Source organism: Neodiprion virginianus, chromosome 5, assembly GCF_021901495.1.
Source record: "Neodiprion virginianus isolate iyNeoVirg1 chromosome 5, iyNeoVirg1.1, whole genome shotgun sequence".
Lineage (NCBI taxonomy): Eukaryota > Metazoa > Arthropoda > Insecta > Hymenoptera > Diprionidae > Neodiprion > Neodiprion virginianus.
This window is the reverse complement of record NC_060881.1, coordinates 24,600,960-24,622,076: the sequence shown is the minus strand read 5'-3', so window position 1 is coordinate 24,622,076 and position 21,117 is coordinate 24,600,960. Positions and strand designations below refer to the sequence as shown.

The 21,117-nt window shown below is 38.2% G+C and overlaps 3 protein-coding genes across 8 annotated transcripts in view; 2 read left to right on the top strand and 1 right to left on the bottom strand.

Moving 5' to 3' along the window:
• Positions 1-7,293, top strand: part of LOC124304833 (BAI1-associated protein 3) — a 112,039-nt gene extending 104,746 nt beyond the window's left edge. For 3 of the 4 annotated variants that reach the window (XM_046763521.1, XM_046763517.1, XM_046763519.1), the window contains 10 exons: positions 4-149; positions 743-959; positions 1,110-1,184; positions 1,399-1,512; positions 2,616-2,831; positions 2,928-3,143; positions 3,701-3,895; positions 4,186-4,430; positions 4,660-4,868; positions 5,393-7,293. In XM_046763521.1, coding sequence (XP_046619477.1) covers positions 4-149; positions 743-959; positions 1,110-1,184; positions 1,399-1,512; positions 2,616-2,831; positions 2,928-3,143; positions 3,701-3,895; positions 4,186-4,430; positions 4,660-4,868; positions 5,393-5,487 — 1,728 coding nt within the window. In that variant the 3' untranslated portion in view covers positions 5,488-7,293. The remainder of the gene's footprint in view (positions 1-3; positions 150-742; positions 960-1,109; positions 1,185-1,398; positions 1,513-2,615; positions 2,832-2,927; positions 3,144-3,700; positions 3,896-4,185; positions 4,431-4,659; positions 4,869-5,392) is intronic. The other variant, XM_046763520.1, reaches the window with a different exon arrangement.
• Positions 6,873-11,260, bottom strand: LOC124304835 (dynein axonemal light chain 1-like). Of its 3 annotated transcripts, XM_046763524.1 has the most exons (5): positions 10,130-10,670; positions 9,679-10,012; positions 8,754-8,955; positions 7,975-8,252; positions 6,873-7,791 (listed from the first exon to the last, which is right to left on the bottom strand). In XM_046763524.1, exons 3-5 carry the CDS (start codon positions 8,953-8,955, stop codon positions 7,636-7,638), a joined length of 636 nt encoding a protein of 211 aa, XP_046619480.1. In that variant the 5' UTR covers positions 9,679-10,012; positions 10,130-10,670; the 3' UTR covers positions 6,873-7,635. The 3 variants fall into 3 exon arrangements, with proteins under 3 accessions (XP_046619480.1, XP_046619481.1, XP_046619479.1); XM_046763525.1 differs by lacking the exons at positions 9,679-10,012; positions 10,130-10,670 and adding an exon at positions 10,751-11,260; XM_046763523.1 differs by having other exon boundaries at positions 9,679-10,670.
• A 113-nt stretch (positions 11,261-11,373) lies between these two features.
• LOC124304834 (uncharacterized) lies at positions 11,374-18,070 on the top strand. The gene is made up of 4 exons (XM_046763522.1): positions 11,374-12,378; positions 15,330-15,587; positions 16,446-16,613; positions 16,847-18,070. Exons 1-4 carry the CDS (start codon positions 11,968-11,970, stop codon positions 17,273-17,275), a joined length of 1,266 nt encoding a protein of 421 aa, XP_046619478.1. The 5' UTR covers positions 11,374-11,967; the 3' UTR covers positions 17,276-18,070.
• The last annotated feature ends 3,047 nt before the right edge of the window (positions 18,071-21,117 follow it).

Genomic DNA, 21,117 nt, shown 5'->3' with positions numbered 1-21,117 from the left:
CAGGTACACAATGAACTTGGCGCTCGAGTTACAGCCGCTTGTCTCCAGCTCCATGGGCAGGGTCGCGATGAAGAATACGTCCTTCCCCCAGGAGCCGAGATCGGGACACCGATTTTTGAATTGTACTTAGCACTCCAAGAATTCGTCAAGTAAGCACGATGGGATTAAGAATTGCAACTGTATTTTAATACTGGCCTAGACTTTAATTCTCCGACAACTAAAGTGAAGTTTCTGGTGTTGAGACTTACTCGTGACGTTGCTTTGTGCTCCGCGGACAAAGAAAAAAAGAGTACTGTTCAAGGATCTTGATGATAAAATTTTTCCGCTTATTTAATTTTTTCTCTATTACGAAATTTGGAAAATATCTGAAAGATTATTCAAGAAGAAAAACGTATCGAAGTACAAACACTGTTTTCCTAATAAATGAATCAACCCAGACATGAATCCTCATCGCTTGATAGAAACTTCTTCAAATTTGATCACAGCTAACGTTTTAAAACTTAATTATTTACAACGCACAGTAAAATCAGTAAATGTATACGATAAAATAACGAATTTGGTACCTTTTTGAAAAAAATAATATCCAAGCTTTATTTCTCGAACATAAGTAAAGAAGTGAAAAATACAAACACACATGTATGTATTTGTTCTGAAATAACAAGTTTTGGTTTTGTAGCTTATTCTGAGCTATATAATTATTGTAATGCATTTCCAAAATACCTTTTTCCGATCGGTTTTTCAGCATGAAAGACCACTTACCGCAATCAGATCACAAGAGTTTGGCCATCTGCTCTTACTATCAATGGTTTGAGCCAGCCGTCGACAAATGGCTTGATCTGGCAAAGTTAAAGGCTATGCAGAGGATCAGACGAGCTGCTGATCTTGACCGTATATGCACAGGCGAGCTTATCGTTAAGCACTGCACATCGGCAGTTGATGCAACCGCGTGTTTCTACCAGGTACGTGCTGTAAAATAGCTGAATAAAACTTGACGTGAGAAAAAAAGATACGTAATTGCGTCGTAATCCAATGTCGTCCGTTTATCGTTGGAGATCTGCTGATTGGCTTTTTATTTTTCTCACTGAATCATCGCGGAAAATGTGTTTCAGATAAAAGAATTCTGGAAGCAATTAGCCTGGCCGGATCTACCAGGTTCATACAATTTCGTCTTGAAGATCATCGACGTGAGTCCGCACTCTGAATAATTCTGCAAAGAAATCATAATTTACGGCTTATTTTGTCAAAGAAGTATTCGGATGATTGTGTAACTTATTAACCGACTAAATCAAAGTTGAGAAAAGAATCGAACGTGAATACGAAAGAAAAATTTTCGAAATGTTCATGATGCTTCTGAAATTGACACCGTCCACAGATATTTGAAAAAGGTTTGTTTCACAGGCGATCTGTAGTGCTGCTAACTACTACGCAGAATTGACGCATCAAAAATTGGCCGAAAGTGGCTACTACGAAGAAGTGATTCCGTACAAAACAACAGATGAGGTAATCGCACAGGTAGATACCGCTTCGCAATCGTTACCACAACACACGACCGCTTGGCATTTAGATTTCATTTATATCATTACTCACATCACGCTGTCCGTAACCGAAGTCGATTGCTCGCCGTATTTTGTCTTAAGTAGTCGTAGCTTTGATAAGGGAAAACAAAGTTGGGTTTTTTACAAGAACCGCAATTTTTTTTTAAACTTCTCCAAGGACCTCGCATTGACTCGTCGATCCATTTAATATGCAACAGTTCAGATACGCTGGATTTCATGATCCGAGATTTTTTGTGACGCTGGTTTTGCGAAAACTTAACGAAATTCAGGTTTGGAGTAGTATTTAAAAAATAGACTAAACGTTCGAATTCTGCTGATGCATACGTCGAATGCTCACAGCCATTACTTAGAATCGGTAAGTTTCAGCATCGATATTTTCCCTGTCCACTTATTTATTCAAAGTCTGTATTGTATAATATTTTATAGTTGTAGATCCACTTAGCAAAAGTTCTTTCTCAGCTTCATGCTTCGCTTCAAAGATAGAATATTTAAGCGTCAGCTGCAGCTTTTCTGAATTACTGTTTAAACAGAAAATGTATCGTGCTTGGCTGTGATATTAATGCCTCATTTTATAACGTATTTTCTCGCACATTAAAAACGCAATAACCAGATATGGCAACTCAGGACACCAAAAAAGGTTTAAGAAAGTTGAGACGGACTCATTTCACAGTATGTATTTCGATCAAAAAATTTGAAACCTGGTAATTTGCGTTGAGAGCTATCGATTTTATTTTTATTCCGTCAATTTTCTGCAATTAGAGAAAAAAATCAATTTATCTTCGCTGAACGTAATCCGAGTATTTTTATCAATATAACATTTCGTAACAAAGAACAAATTCTGAAATGGTGGATATATTTTGAATGGTCAGGATTTGAACACAACTTCGTTACAATACAAAAAAACGTAACAAACCAACAGTTTCAGTTCACCTTTTGCAGAATCTATATAACTTATAATTCATTTCCTTTAATCTGTTCCTCAAGCCAAGCGTTAAAAAATAATAACTGAAAATTATAATCGCGAGTAAATTTCCGATCAGTTTGATTTCACTTTTACAGATGTGCGTCGCCATCAACGGTCTGGAGTACGTAAGGCGTTGGCTCTTGAGTCTTGGAGAGGAGCTGAACGTCGAAGGAGTCCTCAAGTCTCTCGAGGGTCAGGCTGGTGACTCGGTCAGACTCCAATGGCGCCACGCTTTGGTCTCACCACTGGACCAAACGCCGGGCCAAATGCTCTTGTTCATCAATCAAATAATATCGAGAATCGGAGCGAAGGTGAGGCTGCGTGGAAGAAACAGCTACTAGTAAGAATTTCGAACGAATTTACGATTCCCATTCACCTTCGATTCCTTGGACGAATTCATTTGCTAGATGAGGGCTCCGCTCAAGAAAACAATGTTCCATCTCGCTTGGTCTCCGGACTCACTTCCCACCTCTGAAGCCATGGCGCCACTCTTGGAATATTTGGACATTCATTTGGTGATACTGAATTCTTCTCTTCTGGCGATTAACTTCCATAGGGTCCTGCAGGACGTTTGGGAGGTTGTTTTGAGCGAATTGAGCAACCAGATGGACGGCAGTACCGGGGTGAGTTTTTTGGGATGGTGCACACAGAGTTACAGAATTCATACTGATCGCTCAAAGCGTAGATATTAAATCGATGATCGTCCTTTTGCGATTGAGGTTTGAGTTAATTTACCGTAAAAATTCTACAAATATCATCGAAGATGTTGTTTAAAAAGCGTTGAAAAATATTTTGAGCGTAATGAGTCGAAAGTTGAAAAATTGTAGACCATATATCAAATTCTACAGATCAAAATAGAGATACTATTACTGTGATGACTTGTGAACTTTTCTCTGTCGACAACGGTTACTCAAAATCAACTCAAATATCAAGCGTGAAAGGGTGACCATCCCCTTAAGTAAAATTCACGAACATATGACACTTAATACAATCATGGTTGCTTCTAGTCATCAAATTATACGCATGAGAATAACAAAACTGTGTAAAAATGTGGAATCGTGTCGTGAATTAGGTTATACAATAAAGTCTTTTGTGTTCTCCCGCACAGAACGGCTGAATCTGTTGTTGAGAGATCCGGCAGGTAAAACACGGATATATTAATTCCTATTATCAACCGCAGGACAAACCCGCTGTATTTTACGAGAGACTTCACGAGGCTTTGGACCTTCTCGTGGATTTCTTTCACGCCGAAGAAAAGGGTCTGCTCCACGAGGTCCTGCGATGCGAAAGGTTCCTTAACGTCGAGGAAAGGCTGCAGTACCACAAAACTGACACCGCCCTTCTCATAGACAGATATTATCAGCAAAGATTGCAGGTGAATAATGCGGCAATGAATAATGAAAGTGTTTTTGAAATTTTCAGCCTTTTCCACGCCTTAACCGTAAAGTACTTCTGCACATTCTACCTGCGCGTATTTCATATTTTCCACAATTACGCATGCGCGGTAGATCGATGAAGGAATTTTCATTGGCTAGAAGCACCGCGGTCTCTTTATTGACATCGGACTTTGCAGATTCGTATAAAACCCCAGACGTTGTTCTTCTTTCTTTTTCTTTTTTTTTTTTTTTTCTCTTCTCGTTAAACAACATTATTTTTTTTCCGCAGGACCAAATAAACACAGACGCTGTTGAATACGGCGTTCTATCGGTGCGAGCGTATCTGAATCACGATTCACTTTGCGTTGAGGTTCTCAATGCCCGAGATGTTATACCCCTGGACCCGAACGGATTTAGCGATCCTTTCGTTATTATTGAACTTTTACCCCGAAGGGTGTTCGCACATTGTGCCGAACAACAGACCAACGTCCAAAAGAGAACGCTCAATCCAATGTTCGACGAATGTTTCGAGTTGTGAGTATATCGTGTATTGCGATTTATGATAATCGTTTCAGCGTATGAAAGCAAAAATTTTCGTCCTCAACCAAAAACTTACGATATATGATTTGGGTGATGCAAGTTGTGCTGAAATGTGATTTTCGTACCAAACTCAGCTTTACAAGAATTTTTGAACTTGAATGAGTTGCTTTTGACGAACCTAGCTTACACCTCAAGGAAATCGTAACATTTTTCTCGTGCACAGTTCCGTGAGTGTAGAACAATGCCGAAGTCCCGACGCGATGATACTTTTCACCGTCATGGATCACGATGTTTTGACGGCGAACGACTTTGCGGGTGAAGCTTTCCTCGGTCTGAGCAGCATCCCTGGCGTCGCGGACTCGAATGCTAGCATAGACAACTTCCATGGGCTAAAGCAACAGGATCTTCCACTAATGCATCAGAAGAATAAAAGTAAGTTTCAAAGCTGAATGCAAACAGAATTCAGATAAGATAAGAGGAAGCTTTTTGAATCAGGTGGTAATTGTTTTTCGATGCAATATATTCGAAAGCAGATTTTTGTGACTAGTTGATTATTTTCCAAACTGAAATTGAGTTTGCGTATATAACGTGAGAATTTTTAACAGCGGCACGATTCGTGCGCCTGAGGTAGACAACCGGAGTTACACCTTATGTCCTGGTTGAGCACCGTATCTCGCCACCTCATTATCGCGATGAATAACTGAATTTGATGACCTTCCCACTGATAATTGCCTCATTTTTCCCTCAATTTGATTATCCGATATTCAATACATGATTATCACCTAATATTCAGGTTACTTCGATAAATAATCTTTAATTTTAGAATGGCCGTTGCGAGATACGGTGCTCAACCTGAATACGACCTGTAACTCCGGTTGCCTGCCGCAGGCGTACCGATCGTTCCGCTGTTAGAAACACTGACGGTAATGTTTTTTCCTTTTTCCTGTTTCACGTAGATCATCCAATCCTGCAAATTCTTGAGACCCGAACAGGCGACAAATCGGCCTTGGACTTTGTGAAGAAGCAGAAATTGCGCTTTGCCGCGACGTAGTAGAGTTTTCCATCCATTGGAATAAACCACGAGATGTTTGACCATTTAGTGGTTGACACAATCAATAAAGAACCAATCAAAATCCATCCCCTGAACCCACTGTTTCGCAAAGCTATATATATATATGTATATATATACACGTATAGGTATGTATGTATGTATGTATGTACATGTATATCTTATTATACATATAGCAACGATACCGTTGCGATCAATCATTTATATACATATTTATATATGTACAAGAATAATGTCATAGGCTAAATTCGCGATTAACATGGTGACATGTTCAATTCAAATTTCATAACTTATTTCTCCATCGTCGTATATGCACGCGCAAAGCGTGTATACGTATGATGTAAGATTATAAATTCAGATGACGTTAAGTTGTTGTAAATTACGTATTAAGCGAAAAGTGGGCAAAAAATATCGCGCTAATCAATTGTAAGTGTGAATCGTGTTAACTTAATAGGTATGATAATATGTATGTTGTTAGAAAAAGAAAGGTTGAGAGGTAAAGAAAATGAGAGGAAAATCATGAATAACATGGGGAGAAATCGGGATACATAAATATATGAAAAATTAAATTACGAACAAACAAACAGTAACGATTAAGATAATCTGGAGAACTATTTTTGTGTCGATGTCGAAGTAACAAGTAAAACTCGATGTATGAGATAAACAATATGGTGAATGTCTAAAATCATGCGAGGGTTCGCTGTTGCTATTTATATTTTTTAAACAGAATGCCGTGACAAGGAACAATTGCTCTTCGCCTTTTCGTAGCCTTCTTTCCGACAAACTTTCATTTTCTTTTTTCTTGGTTCGATAGCAAAATTCTATGAGCTAAAGAGAGCTGATAACAAAATTTTCTCAACAATTTCTAACGATGTTCGATCTCTTGGGATTCAACGTCTTCGCGTCGGTAATATTTTGCTTCACATTTATAGATAGTAATCGAATCCTCGCAAGCGTGAATAATATTTTTCTTACGTGTCATTGGATAACTGAAACTGATCTATCCACTCTATTTCTTAAGTAATACATGATAATCGAAGAGCCTGCAGTATTGAATTGCAAAAACCTTGAGAGTCGTCATTTCACGTATAATTTCTTTGCAGAAAATTTACTGTGCTTTACTTAACATGTTAATGAAAAATTGTTACTTGGAGTATTGTTCGGAACACGGTAAAAATGAATGTTTTTATGTGTACATACATACGTAAAATTTTTATTCATACAATGAATAACCGTTTCGTATCGGTTGAGAGATTTTATTTCTCATTGAACGCGGACTCTTCGAGAATCGGGTGTAATCTGTTTCTTCGTATAAAATCTAGCCGACGACGATAAGGAAGGGAAAAAAGAAAACAAAGAAAGAGAACTAATCACTGCATCAGCATAATTATTGATATAAATCTCACGTATAAGCGCACATGTCAATTTTCTAACAAACACGCACCGTCGCGTCTCACTTGCCTTATTTTAACGTATATCTATCTATACATAAAACTTTAAAACTCTATGGAAAGAAAATTTATAGAAAAAAAAAAAGAAACACCTAATTCTTCAGCTGCCTGTCACTTGTCATATTGTATTGATATAATAATACCGTAACACTGCGAAGCGTGACATTTTATTGATCGAATTAGATACCTCTCTGTACTTTATATCCATCATCGCGCGTGCAGTTCTTCTGCCGAAATAATGAATGAGTCTATACAAAACCTTTTTCAACTTAAATATAAACAGATGTACGATCTATATCTTGTATTATGAAACGAATAAACGATTATAAATGTAAAATATTCCTCTACTGCGTCAAAATGTACTACGTAATGTTAACTAAGCTCTTAAAAATTCGTAACATCATTTGCTACCTCTACAAAATAAAGTTGTAACAAATGGTAAAATATCTTAGACGACAAATGATCGTGACGAATTTATTGTCCAAATTTCCGTGTGCGTGTATAGGTTGACAAAAAATATTCCTTCTAAAGATATCATCGAAGATCTATGATCGTGGTTATTCCCTAGATGCTGTTTTACCGCACTTGCTGTCAACGCCGTGATAATTAAACGTAGACCACGACGACGCACGAAAAACCCTGAATAACGGCACAAAGATACGCAAATCAACGGACAGCATCATCCCGCTGTTTGCTCCGGCGATTTTGGCAATGGTGGACATTCGGTTTTCGCCAAAGCTCCCAAGGGTCCATCCTCCGTGCGAATAATTGGCTCTCCGTCGAGTTTCTCCAAGTTTGGAAGACGCCTGGCTACTTCTGCTCTCCAAGCTTCCGTCTGAAAATGTAGAGTGCGTAAGGGATGTTGGAAATCCAGAAACTCATCACAATCCGGAGAGCTAATCTTGTGCCTCGATTGGAAAAGGAATTGCTATTGGTAACGTAATACGATAATATTTGGCGTAACATATGACATGCAAAATGATGATTTTTTAAACGCGTGATTGTCGAGTTCCATTACCTCTAAACCATCGCAGAGAGGATTTCCAACGAAAAGCAGATCTCTAAGGCTCGGCAACTCCTGAAGCTTGGACAACTCGTTCCATTCGCGTACCAAGTTGTTCGACATGTACAAAACTCTGAGGTTCTTCATGCAAGTTATTCCCTTCATTTTTTCGATGCTGTTGTACGATATCCACAACTCCTCTAATGTTTCTATCAGCGGTTCGAGGCCGGAGAATGCCTTGATTAGATTCCGACCGATCGAGAGAATTTTCAAATTTTTCAATGACGAAATACCTGCAGAATCAGTCTGATTGAACACGGGGTGTCATTCGTGTGGAAACAGTTTGAAAACTTACTTAAACAGAAGAAAAAGTAAACTAGGTACTCATCAGATGAAATTCAATTCACAGATAATAAAAAAAAAAAAACAATATTCAGAAGAGTGAACGCATTTGTACAACCGATATTTTTTACAATGATTTCGAAAATTGTACGAAATAATTTTATATTTGCTGAAAAAACGTAAAACGGTATAGATTTCCGCACATATTTCCAGAGCGAAAAATAACAACTACAATATCATGTTTTTCTGCAATTCCTTCTCTCTAAACGAACAATCAACGAGACTTACAATTAATTTATTAATTGTAGGCATCCAAGATTTTGGACTAAAAGCAATAAATTTCGAAAATCCAGCATCGATCGAATCATTCTACGGTTCACTGGGGAATGGAAATGAATACAGGCTATGCTGTGCTATCGACAAACGTTGATTGAAAATGATATTCAATTCACCAGCAATCTTCTCGATCATGTTAGTCGACAAGGTAAGTTTTTCACACATTACGAGGACAGACAAAGCGTTATCCATTTTCTCGATCGGTGGCCACTGAAAACTGAGGTTAACTTCGACCGCGGAAGACGCTTCAAGTCCGGTTGCTTCCTCCCATCTTCTGATAGCATCTTTACACGTGGTAGGCTTTCCCACGCCAGACATCTGTTCGAAAATCAAAGGAATATAGGAACAAAACGTAAACGCGGAAGAGTTTACCTTGATGAAATTTATACTTGTCACCGTAGAAAAGGTCTTTAATTGGTATTTAGCCGTTCTTAGTTTACGCCAAATTTCGAATTTATCCATGCGAAGTCACAATTGGTTGATAAAAGAATTAAAAGAAAAACCACCGCAAACAGAATTATTCTTGTATAATTACATGTGTGGCAAATTCTTTAGTGCTTGCATTGTCGGATTGAGGTACTTTTCCACCGACAAAAGCTTAATTTAAAAATTAATCGCAATCGACAATCGTCAGCATCAAATTATACGATACCGAGTCAACTCGTTATTTGCTCACTTATGCGATTTAGTTATCTTCCATGTAGTCCTCAACTGAACGTCGCGTGAAGCCGGCAGTTTTTCAGTTACATCATCACGTCGTGCTTGATACGTTAGGTTATCAACACCGCAAATCAAATGTTGATTCAAGTCAAATAGGATTTATCTCACGTTCATTATCAATCCTTATCTTTCATTCGAAGAGATGAAGCGGGCTTAGACTCAATTCCAGAAAGAGATTCACGTTGATCAATATTTTCATGATTCCATGAACACATGGGTTAAATACGTCTCAAATGTCAGATTTTTCGGTTCCCCAACATCAAGCGCAATCGATTTTGGTTCCATTTCGCAATAGTGGGTTTCTTTGTGTGCTGTAATTACCTTCAATTATCACCAACACTGGCAACATTATACCGCTGATATTCCGATTGTATAAACTGAATTTTAAAGATTAAAAATTTATAAAATACTTTCACCAATCGTTACATATTCTTCCCAGTCATTTTCCGGCCGGCTGGCTTCAGCAGCAAGCACTTGTTTGGGATAGTTCCGATAACTTCGCAGCCATGACTACCCTAAAGCTATCGTCGACTGGTACGACGCAAAGTCATAAAAACACGCTACAGCGTATCGTAAAATTGCTCGCACAAGAAGCGTAACTTGTCTCATCGATTAGTCTTGAAGCATTGCATTTTACGGCTATTTTTGCTCTAGCCTTCGCAAAAATAATGAATTCAATGCCTTTTACTTCGTATCCACCCAGGTTTGTTCTCACGCAATTAAATATATATATATATGTATATATAAGCACGAATTAGTGGAATCCACTTACAATACACCTGCTTTAAATCAGTTGACGCGGTCAAATATGACGAAACTGGCTATGCGACTGATTATCAAGTTGATGAACTGAACTTAAAACAATTTGGGTGTTTTCTTGTTGAGACTAAACATGTCGAACTGTTGCGTTATTATACACACCTCGATCGATAAGCTTGAGTTCGTTCGTTCGAATAATATAGTTTTGTAGAGGAGGAATATGACTTGAAAATACAATTATTGAACCACGTAATACCTACACTGGAATTCATTTTCCCAATTAATACGCATTTACCAATGTCCGCCAACCCAAAATATAATGCGAATAATATTTACATCGCGAAGCCATTGGTTGAATAGATTACAGAAAAATTTAACTATTCCTTTCGATTCCAGCAATTCGTAAATACATATTGTATAAAATTGTCTAAATCGATCGCTTAAACGACCTAATCTAACTAGGCTACGATAGCGCGAATGGATTCCTAGCAGGGCGCAAAGATGTCAGAACAACGACACTCCGGAAGTTAGTCGACAAACCGAAGTTACATCTAATTTATCGTATGGACCGATTGTAAACATGGAATCGGGTGCAGGGCTAATGGCAGTGCCATATGCTTAGTGATTTGCTTATGATAATCCAGCTTGATTTAGGTCAGGTAGAGTAGGAAGTTTCCCGTACTGCATTTTTCCGCTCCTTTCCTTTCCGAGTTACACAAATTCCCACTTGGTTGTCTACAGCAGACGCCGTTTACAGTTGCATCTTTACCATCTTACCAAAAATTCGATTCAACTTCGTTTGTCTGTGTGCCGGTACGTCGTCGTATGCATGATTTTTGCAAGGAATCCTCTCGGTGTGATAAACGATAAACAAGAAAATATACGATGATGTATAATATACATAAAAATCTAACGATTGAATTCACCAATACATTATCATTTTTATCAACGTGACACAGATTTACAATTTTTTGTGATCCAGTTCCGACTGATGGGAACCATACGAATATTTTTAGAGTGAAACTACTTCTGAGAGGGTTACGAAAGAACGATGTGAAACACGATGTTTGGAAACGCAATGCCATGATCCGCAATGTCGTGAAACGCAACGTTACGGAATGGAATCTATATACAGGAATCCCTGTCCTTGGTCTCCTCTTTGTGCGGATCTTCGTCGCCCCCACTCCTGCATGCATGAATAGAGGTAGTGGAATTCTGTTCTAGTCTGTTCAATACAGTTTAAAATGTCGGAAAGAAACGTGGAGTGGAGTCGGGATTATCGCAGACACAAGTATCAGAGCTTTTATTGCTATCGCGTATGGTTGACACGTACATGTTTCTTCTTAACGACGATTGATGATACCTGAAGAATCAGTCAGTCAAAGAAAGAAATTACGTTATTTGATTGCGTTCATTTTACCCGAGAGGAGTTCAGAAGAAACGCAACGAATTGAGGCATTTTCGCGACGAATACGCGGACGAAAAAACGTCAAGCCCTCAAAAGTGAAATCGGCGCTGGTGTTTCGAACGGTCCCTAGGTACGACAGGTGGAACAAGATAGCACGGTCGTTTCTCCGACACCTCGTTGCATAATGGCTAGCAGACGAACTGGTTGCAGCTCATTTCTAGCCTTCACTCGGGCGAAGAGAGACGGGCACTCTTCAGTAGGTCGTATGATAATTTCTTCCACAACGCCCATCATAGTCTACAGCTCACGGTCCATCGAATCAGTGCCCTAATTGTATTGGATCGAGTGCGGTCCGAGTAGTTGTGGAATTTTTGCCAGTAACGGATGTTCGACATTGCCGCACGCATTGGAACTATATCGTAGGCGAATTATTAAACTAGTCGATGATGTCGGGAGCAACTGAAGATGAGACGGAATCTCGTTGTTCAGACTTGTTTAGATCGGAACATCTCCAAGAATACTTGGGACGGGTCGTTGAAACGCTGGGGATTAGAAGTCCCAAGTTCTGCGTAACACTTGGTTCAAAAGTGGGTGACAATTACGCGGGCGTGATTTATCGTGTCGAAATTGAGGGCCAGAGAAACGGAGTACCTGTCAAAATTCAAACGATTTTTAAAATTCCTCCCACGAATGAAATCGTTCGCGAAATAATGCAAATCGAACATTTGTTCTTGCGGGAACACGAGTTCTACTCCGAAATCGTGCCGATATTCAAGGAGTTCTTACAAGCTCATCGCAAGACATTAGGAAATATTCCAGAGTGCTATTTTTCTACCAGCATCGATCACAAGGAGGTAAGCTGTCAGTGACAAGCCCGAAATAGATTTTCGGACAATGGTTCTTAGATTATTATCTACGAAGTGAATTGTCTTTGATAAAAATTCATTCAACTCAAAGAAGTTTTTCATTATTCCTAATCTACAGATGATGCTTTTTGCGAATAACAAACAGTTTTGCTTTGACAAAATGGTTTCGTTCAATGATGCCAAAAAATTGAGTCCGTGAAGTCACCATCGAATGATGCTGCGTTTCTATAAAATCAATAACAAATTTTTTAATGTGCAGACAATATTTTTTCCATGATAAAAATAACAAAGTACGTATTTAGGCGAATTAAAATTGTTTCACATCAGGATAAACTAAATCATTTCGTTGAATTGAAGATTCACAGTTTATGAACGCATTTTTCAGTGAGTATACGGTCTTTTATTAGAGAAAAAGAAACGAACAAATAGGGTACACGGTTGGTTTTCTGCATGATTAAGTATTGTGACGATATTATAAGAAGACGCCCGACCAACCGATTTATAACTCCCCGTAGTGATTGTTTAACCATTGTAAACGATAATTTAAATTAAATTAACACATCGACCTCGCCAGTAAACATCCGTACGAATCTTAACGCGTCAGTCAATGATAAAAAACAAAGCTGAGTTACGAGATCCAAGGAATCAACAACTTTTACAAACTTCTTCGCATTACGGAATCGCCGCGAAGAAAAGTCGAGAAGATCGTGGATTCCAAATTTTATAAAAAGATTCGCAAAATCACATGGACAATTACACGACGGAGCTGCTGCCGAGTATTAAATCAAGGGATGAGTGATTTTTAATATATTTACGACTGACCAACTTTTTACATCATCACTATAGACAATTTCATATCCCAGTGTGAATTCCGGCGTATTTTATCTCAATTTATTTGCGAATCTTTGGAATGAATGTGTAATTTTAATCGTTAGAACAATGGACAGGATTTTGAGAGTTTTTATATGTTATTTATATTTTAGTTATATTTCATCTACATTTTATTTATATTTCATTTATATTTTATTTGTATTTAATTTTTTCCATTTATAGTCAATGTAAAATTTATTATCGTACTCATATTTTTTCTTTTATGTTGACAATAGACTCAAATTCTTCACTGTCGCCTTATTGTTAATGTTACAATATATGTATTTAACAAAAATAACTCTGAAAATGTTAAATTATTTCCGCTATACGCATATAGTAACTTCAAACAATGATATTATTGTAATCCATACTGTAATACCATATTAGTTATTTTCAGCAGTAAAATATTGTAGTCGTTTCCCGTCGAATAATGTTGAAATCGACTATGTATTTCTGAAAGCGTATGAGTATCAATTAATGGCATACAAATCAAGTATTCACGCGACGTGGGAACGCTGCCAATTTCGCTGAAACTTTACAAACGGCAAAATCAGCACAGTGTAGGTTTGCTATTTGCCAAATACGTCACGATAGGATTGCAAGTCAAATTTGAATTAGGATCAAGTTCAAAAGAGACCTAGGGTCGGGAAAAAAATTTGTACGTAAGAATTTTGACTCGGGAATGGCGAAGAAAAATTTTCTTAGTCGACTTTTGATGTATCCAACTTTTATGAGTGAGAGAGACGTCAATTGACATACGTAATTCGGAACATGCGGTGGTGGGTTCAACGAACGAGTTCTGCTGCTGTTGTCACCGTAAGGCTCTAACGATAAGGAATCTTACCAAGAACTGTTCATACATCGGTAACACTCACACTCACGTGGCAATTTAATGCTAGCGTAACAAAGAATTGATGTTAAGGCTTTACCCAACTTATGAAATGTGGTAAATCAAACGAATTGATTTTTCGTTTTGCAATGACCATAGAATGTAGTATTGACAACTATAGCTGCACAAAATAGCTACTTGTACCTCATTTTCTGGTAATCCCCACAATCTTCTACCAAGTATAGCGCATTCAATTATCCTCAGTGCAGCATCGTTTTTATTGACGTTTCGTTGATTAAATGTTTGCATGACGGGTATCATCCGACTGATAACTTGTTGGCAGATTGTCATTTCTTTATCGGATGCTAAACTCTTAATTAACCCCGTATTTACACTGTATTCCAAATTTAAATTAAAACCGTAAAGTTCTCGAAATCGTCGCATTTCCTTGACGGCCAAGTGCATTATATCTGGCACATTATAATCTGATTTGAACTTTATACGACAAATCTACCATAATTAAACTAATGACCGTTTCTGAACTTTCGTCTGAAATTTCCTACATAAAACGTGATCATATCGCCATTCAACTTGACAACTTTTCTTAAAATACACATGCAATCAAGTACAATCCGTCATTCAAAATTCATTTCGAATATCAATATTAGATTCGATTTTTGAATAATTCGAGTCTTTGAACAATCCAACTTTTTCGATCATTTTCATCTTTTTGAATGGTCAGAATTTTTCGATTAAGTCGAATTTCTCGAGTATTCCGAAGTTTTCGTAAAACCAAAATGTCGTGAATAATTTGATTTTCAGTTCAACTATACAGAGCTCCTAAACGGATGATGAAATCGTCATCAACCGACTCGTGCCATTGTCTTGTTTACCGTGAAATAGCACCTAGTGACTTCTATATGCTGTAAATTGTAAAGAATGGATCACTTTAATTTCCGAATCGAGTTTCATTATTCAATGCAATCTGATTCGATCCTTAATCGTACCACCCTATTTTTTTCCTGAGAAATACAATATATACCCTTGATCAGATTTGCTGCGACCGGTTTGATTAGTCACGGTAGAAATCGTAGAAATCGGCACATATAAATTTTCCATGTGTAGGAAATTTTTTACTTATAATATTAAAGAGTTCAGCATATGTACGCCATGTTTGTGTGTAGTATGTATGTAAGATCGAAGTCCGCTAAATTGTAAACGTGTGTCCTTTTCACCCCAGGCGATTTGTATGGAAGATTTGCAGTCGAAGGGATTCGTGATGCGCGACCGAATAAAGCAGCTGGATTTTGCGCATGCATCTCTCGTTCTGCGTGCTCTGGGACGATTTCACGCAGTGAGTTTTGGGCTTCGCGATCAGAAGCAGGAAGTCTTCGCAAGAAAAATATCCCACCATAAGGAACCGCTTTTCAGACCGGATGTGGTGCAGCACCCGAGTTTTATTGAGCGTTGCGCAATTCTGGAGAACCTAGTTAAAATGGTAAGAAATCAGCAAATGCGACTATTCTTTATGGTTTTGTTCTGATATAGGACCTGTCCTTAGGCCAAATATCATTTCAGGTCATACGAAACATACAGTCCGACTGACTGTTTAGATTTTCAACAAATTAAGAAATATTGATTCCAAATAATTAACCAATAGGAAAAATCAAGCCATCCACAATCTAAGACCAGGTCCTATCATTCCAGAAAATTTTTTCCCTTCACTCTAGTTAATGCCAACCACCAAAATCAAAATGTCACTCCATCACTAGCTGTCATTAAATTCAACATTGTCGCAAATCCGAAACATTGTCAAATCATCTGTATCTGGTATTGAGTGTGGCCGAAGTATATCAGAAAATTTCAACCAGAGGACATTGCACTTTTTTGGCTTAAGATTGTAATAATTCTTATGGAAGTGATAAATTAATTTGAATAAGCTTTACGAGTCTTAAATTTTTTTGACTCAAATTTATGTTTTCCAATACAAGAAAAAAAAATTTTCATCATTTTTAAAATGATTTTACATAGGAGATTTTGTATTTAGAAAATTTGAACCGTTAGCGTGCGCTATTGCGGCTCACTGGAACATTTAACAAAAATATCCTTCGATAAATTATGACTATGGCTCCAGTATCCGCCCTAATTACACAGCCCGAATCGGAGTATTGGTAGTTTCTCAAAACAATCAGGTATCTAAAAACAGCGTATTTCGACCGAGGCAACCGATTTCCTGAAACTACCTTGGGAAGATTGATCTAATTAGTTTGTAGCGATTGCATGATGAATAGTTTTCTAAAAAAACGATTCGTTTATGTTTAATAACTCGTTGTCGCAATGAATCCGTATCCCACAGGCTCTCGCCGATGAGGATCCGCGGTACACGAAAAGATTTACGGAGTTTCGAAAAACTGTCACCTGCGACGACTTCGCCTGTCCGTTCACAGGATGTAACGCCGAACCGTATGCGGTTTTGAATCACGGGGACTTATGGACGAACAATTTGCTTTTCAAGTACGACGAGGTAAGCCATGGCGCAATTTTTAATTAATCAACGATTCGTTTTATAACTTGATACATCGTAAACAATCCGGGAGACGAACACAAGATAAAGTTTAATGCCGTAAATATGACATCTAGAGGATATTAAAATGACCTGCACATAAATATTTAAAATGTTAAATTATACCTACTGGTATTAGGTTCAATCACTTTTTTATAAAATTCACATTGACGCATAATTGGGCGATGTTTCAGGACCACGGGGAACCACAGGACTTATACTTTTTGGATTTTCAATCAGTGCGTTACGTGTCACCGGCGATAGACATTTCGTACGTGCTATTCTGCAGCTGCAACCAAGAGTTGAGGAACAGACACTTCGACGAGTTGATAAAAATCTACCACGAATCGCTGTCAGCTTATCTTTATGAGCTTGGCTCTGAACCCCAGAAACTGTTTCCTTATGAAGAATTATTGAGGCAAATGAGAAAATTTAGTACCAGTACTGGTATAACAGCTATGATGGTTCTTCCGGCTTTCACTAGCCAAGGAGATGACGTCAAGGCTTTCGAGGCATTAAATAGCGATATTGCGGATTCAGAAGATCGAATTCAGAGAGACTATTTCTGGCGGAACACTTTGAGAGACACTTACAAAGATTTGATAGACAGAAACTATATTTAATGTACCATAAGTTTACAAGATTTTTTATGAAAATGACAAAGATTTAGAAGTGGATGAAGAGCTCTTCACCACTCAATAGTACAGCCTCTTGGGATTGTTCTGAACAGGGCGAGAACGAAAATCTATAAATGAAACGATTAGTACAGTTGAAATTCAGCTATGAATTTTGGGTTTCTTCGCATTTATTGTTTAGTTTGATTACAGCGTTTGGAGAAGCGATGTCTCGTAGTGTAGCCTGACATTCTTTTTCTAAATCCACTGAAATCGAGCGTGTGAAATCCAAAGATCATTCCTGTTATCAAAAATTTTTTTAGGTTGAACACTTTTCGGTTCGAAATCAATTTAAACGACCGTTTTGAGACTAATTTGACCCAAGTATTGCAAATCAGGCATGTTTGCGCAAAATAGGACGAACAGCTGCGAGAATGCAAAAAAGTACGGAGATATTAATTTCATTATTGACCCAAACACAGGTTGTATGAAATAGAAACAACACATCTTTACACATATCGTATCTTGTGAAGGTAGATTACACCTTGGGTGCAGGTCCGAACTTAAACTATAGTGACACACTACAATGATTACTATCTTCGATAATATTATTCATATTATGCTGAATGTAACATAGATTGCATTTCTTCATCATATATTAGTCAAATATGTCATGCGAAATTCGATCATTTTTCTGCATAGCTTTTTGTCTGTCATTTTACATACTATTGAACAGCTTGTTAAAGTACTGAACACTGACCCTCATACACTTGTACAGAATTGAAAAGATATTGAATAAACTGAGACTGCACTAAAAGTAGAACTTCGTAGCAATGACTTTCACATTTCTCTTCCCCTCCTCTTACAGATTGTCGAGAAAATTTTATGATTTCTGACAAAACCATCACATTCAATGGGTCGCGCTGGTAAAATAACGTCGGAATAGGGACTCAGTGGTTCGGTATCTGCGTCTGTCAGCAAAAATTTTTCAACTCAGATTCGATTTGATTCACCCTTTCCTGACTAATTGAACGCTCAGGAACTCAAAAAACGCAGCCAGAAGAGCGTAGGACCATCAGTAGAGAAATTACGATGGAATAAGCACCAGCTAAAAACTGTGAAAATCACAGGTTCGCGTTTTTTGGCTGTAACTTTCGATGCGTTGATCGCAGCGTATTGGGACTGCACCCAATCGATTTCTCTCGCAAAATTACGTCGTAATAGTGCAACAATTAATTTATTCCAGCACTTTTCGAAATCGCGAATATTTTCGCCAAAAATACAAAGGGGTTAACCTTCCTTTTTTTTTCACCAAAAAATTTTTCGTCTCAGAATTGATTCGTATGACTCTTTTCCGACCAATTGGACCCCAAGGAAGTCAGAAAACGCAGCGAGAAGAGCGTGGGATCAACAGAAGACACATGACGAAGGAAAACTCACCTGCTGAAAAATGTCGAAAATTCAGGTTTTCGTTTTTTGGCTGTAACTTTCGATGCGTTGATCGCAGCGTATTAGGACTGCACCCAATCAATTTCTCTCGCAAAATTACGTCGGAATAGTGCCACAATTAATTTATTCCAGCACTTTTCGAAATCGCGAAAATTTTCGACAAAAATACAAAGGGGTTAACCTTCCTTTTTTTTTCACCAAAAAATTTTTCGTCTCGGAATTGATTCGTATGACTCTTTTCCGACCAATTGGACCCCAAGGAACTCAGAAAACGCAGCGAGAAGAGCGTGGGATCAACAGAAGACACATGACGAAGGAAAACTCACCTGCTGAAAAATGTCGAAAATTCAGGTTTTCGTTTTTTGGCTGTAAGTTTCGATGCGTTGATCGCAGCGTATTGGGACTGCACCCAATCGATTTCTCTCGCAAAATTACGTCGGAATAGTGCCACAATTAATTTAATCCAGCACTTTTCGAAATCGCGAAAATTTTCGACAAAAATACAAAGGGGTTAACCTTCCTTTTTTTTTCACCAAAAAATTTTTCGTCTCGGAATTGATTCGTATGACTCTTTTCCGACCAATTGGACCCCAAGGAACTCAGAAAACGCAGCGAAAAGAGCGTGGGATCAACAGAAGACACATGACGAAGGAAAAAGCACCTGCTGAAAAATGTCGAAAATTCAGGTTTTCGTTTTTTGGCTGTAACTTTCGATGCGTTGATCGCAGCGTATTGGGACTGCACCCAATCGATTTCTCTCGCAAAATTACGTCGGAATAGTGCCACAATTAATTTATTCCAGCACTTTTCGAAATCGCGAAAATTTTCGACAAAAATACAAAGGGGTTAACCTTCCTTTTTTTTTCACCAAAAAATTTTTCGTCTCGGAATTGATTCGTATGACTCTTTTCCGACCAATTGGACCCCAAGGAACTCAGAAAACGCAGCGAGAAGAGCGTGGGATCAACAGAAGACACATGACGAAGGAAAACTCACCTGCTGAAAAATGTCAAAAATTCAGGTTTTCGTTTTTTGGCTGTAACTTTCGATGCGTTGATCGCAGCGTATTGGGACTGCACCCAATCGATTTCTCTCGCAAAATTACGTCGGAATAGTGCCACAATTGATTTATTCCAGCACTTTTCGAAATCGCGAAAATTTTCGACAAAAATACAAAGGGGTTAACCTTCCTTTTTTTTTCACCAAAAAATTTTTCGTCTCAGAATTGATTCGTATGACTCTTTTCCGACCAATTGGACCCCAAGGAACTCAGAAAACGCAGCGAAAAGAGCGTGGGATCAACAGAAGACACATGACGAAGGAAAAAGCACCTGCTGAAAAATGTCGAAAATTCAGGTTTTCGTTTTTTGGCTGTAACTTTCGATGCGTTGATCGCAGCGTATTGGGACTGCACCCAATCGATTTCTCTCGCAAAATTACGTCGGAATAGTGCAACAATTAATTTATTCCAGCACTTTTCGAAATCGCGAATATTTTCGCCAAAAATACAAAGGGGTTAACCTTCCTTTTTTTTTCACCAAAAAATTTTTCGTCTCAGAATTGATTCGTATGACTCTTTTCCGACCAATTGGACCCCAAGGAACTCAGAAAACGCAGCGAGAAGAGCGTGGGATCAACAGAAGACACATGACGAAGGAAAACTCACCTGCTGAAAAATGTCGAAAATTCAGGTTTTCGTTTTTTGGCTGTAACTTTCGATGCGTTGATCGCAGCGTATTGGAACTGCACCCAATCGATTTCTCTCGCAAAATTACGTCGGAATAGTGCAACAATTAATTTATTCCAGCACTTTTCGAAATCGCGAAAATTTTCGACAAAAATACAAAGGGGTTAACCTTCCTTTTTTTTTCACCAAAAAATTTTTCGTCTCGGAATTGATTCGTATGACTCTTTTCCGACCAATTGGACCCCAAGGAACTCAGAAAACGCAGCGAGAAGAGCGTGGGATCAACAGAAGACACATGACGAAGGAAAACTCACCTGCTGAAAAATGTCAAAAATTCAGGTTTTCGTTTTTTGGCTGTAACTTTCGATGCGTTGATCGCAGCGTATTGGGACTGCACCCAATCGATTTCTCTCGCAAAATTACGTCGGAATAGTGCCACAATTGATTTATTCCAGCACTTTTCGAAATCGCGAAAATTTTCGACAAAAATACAAAGGGGTTAACCTTCCGTTTTTTTTCACCAAAAAATTTTTCGTCTCGGAATTGATTCGTATGACTCTTTTCCGACCAATTGGACCCCAAGGAACTCAGAAAACGCAGCAAAAAGAGCGTGGGATCAACAGAAGACACATGACGAAGGAAAAAGCACCTGCTGAAAAATGTCGAAAATTCAGGTGTTCGTTTTTTGGCTGTAACTTTCGATGCGTTGATCGCA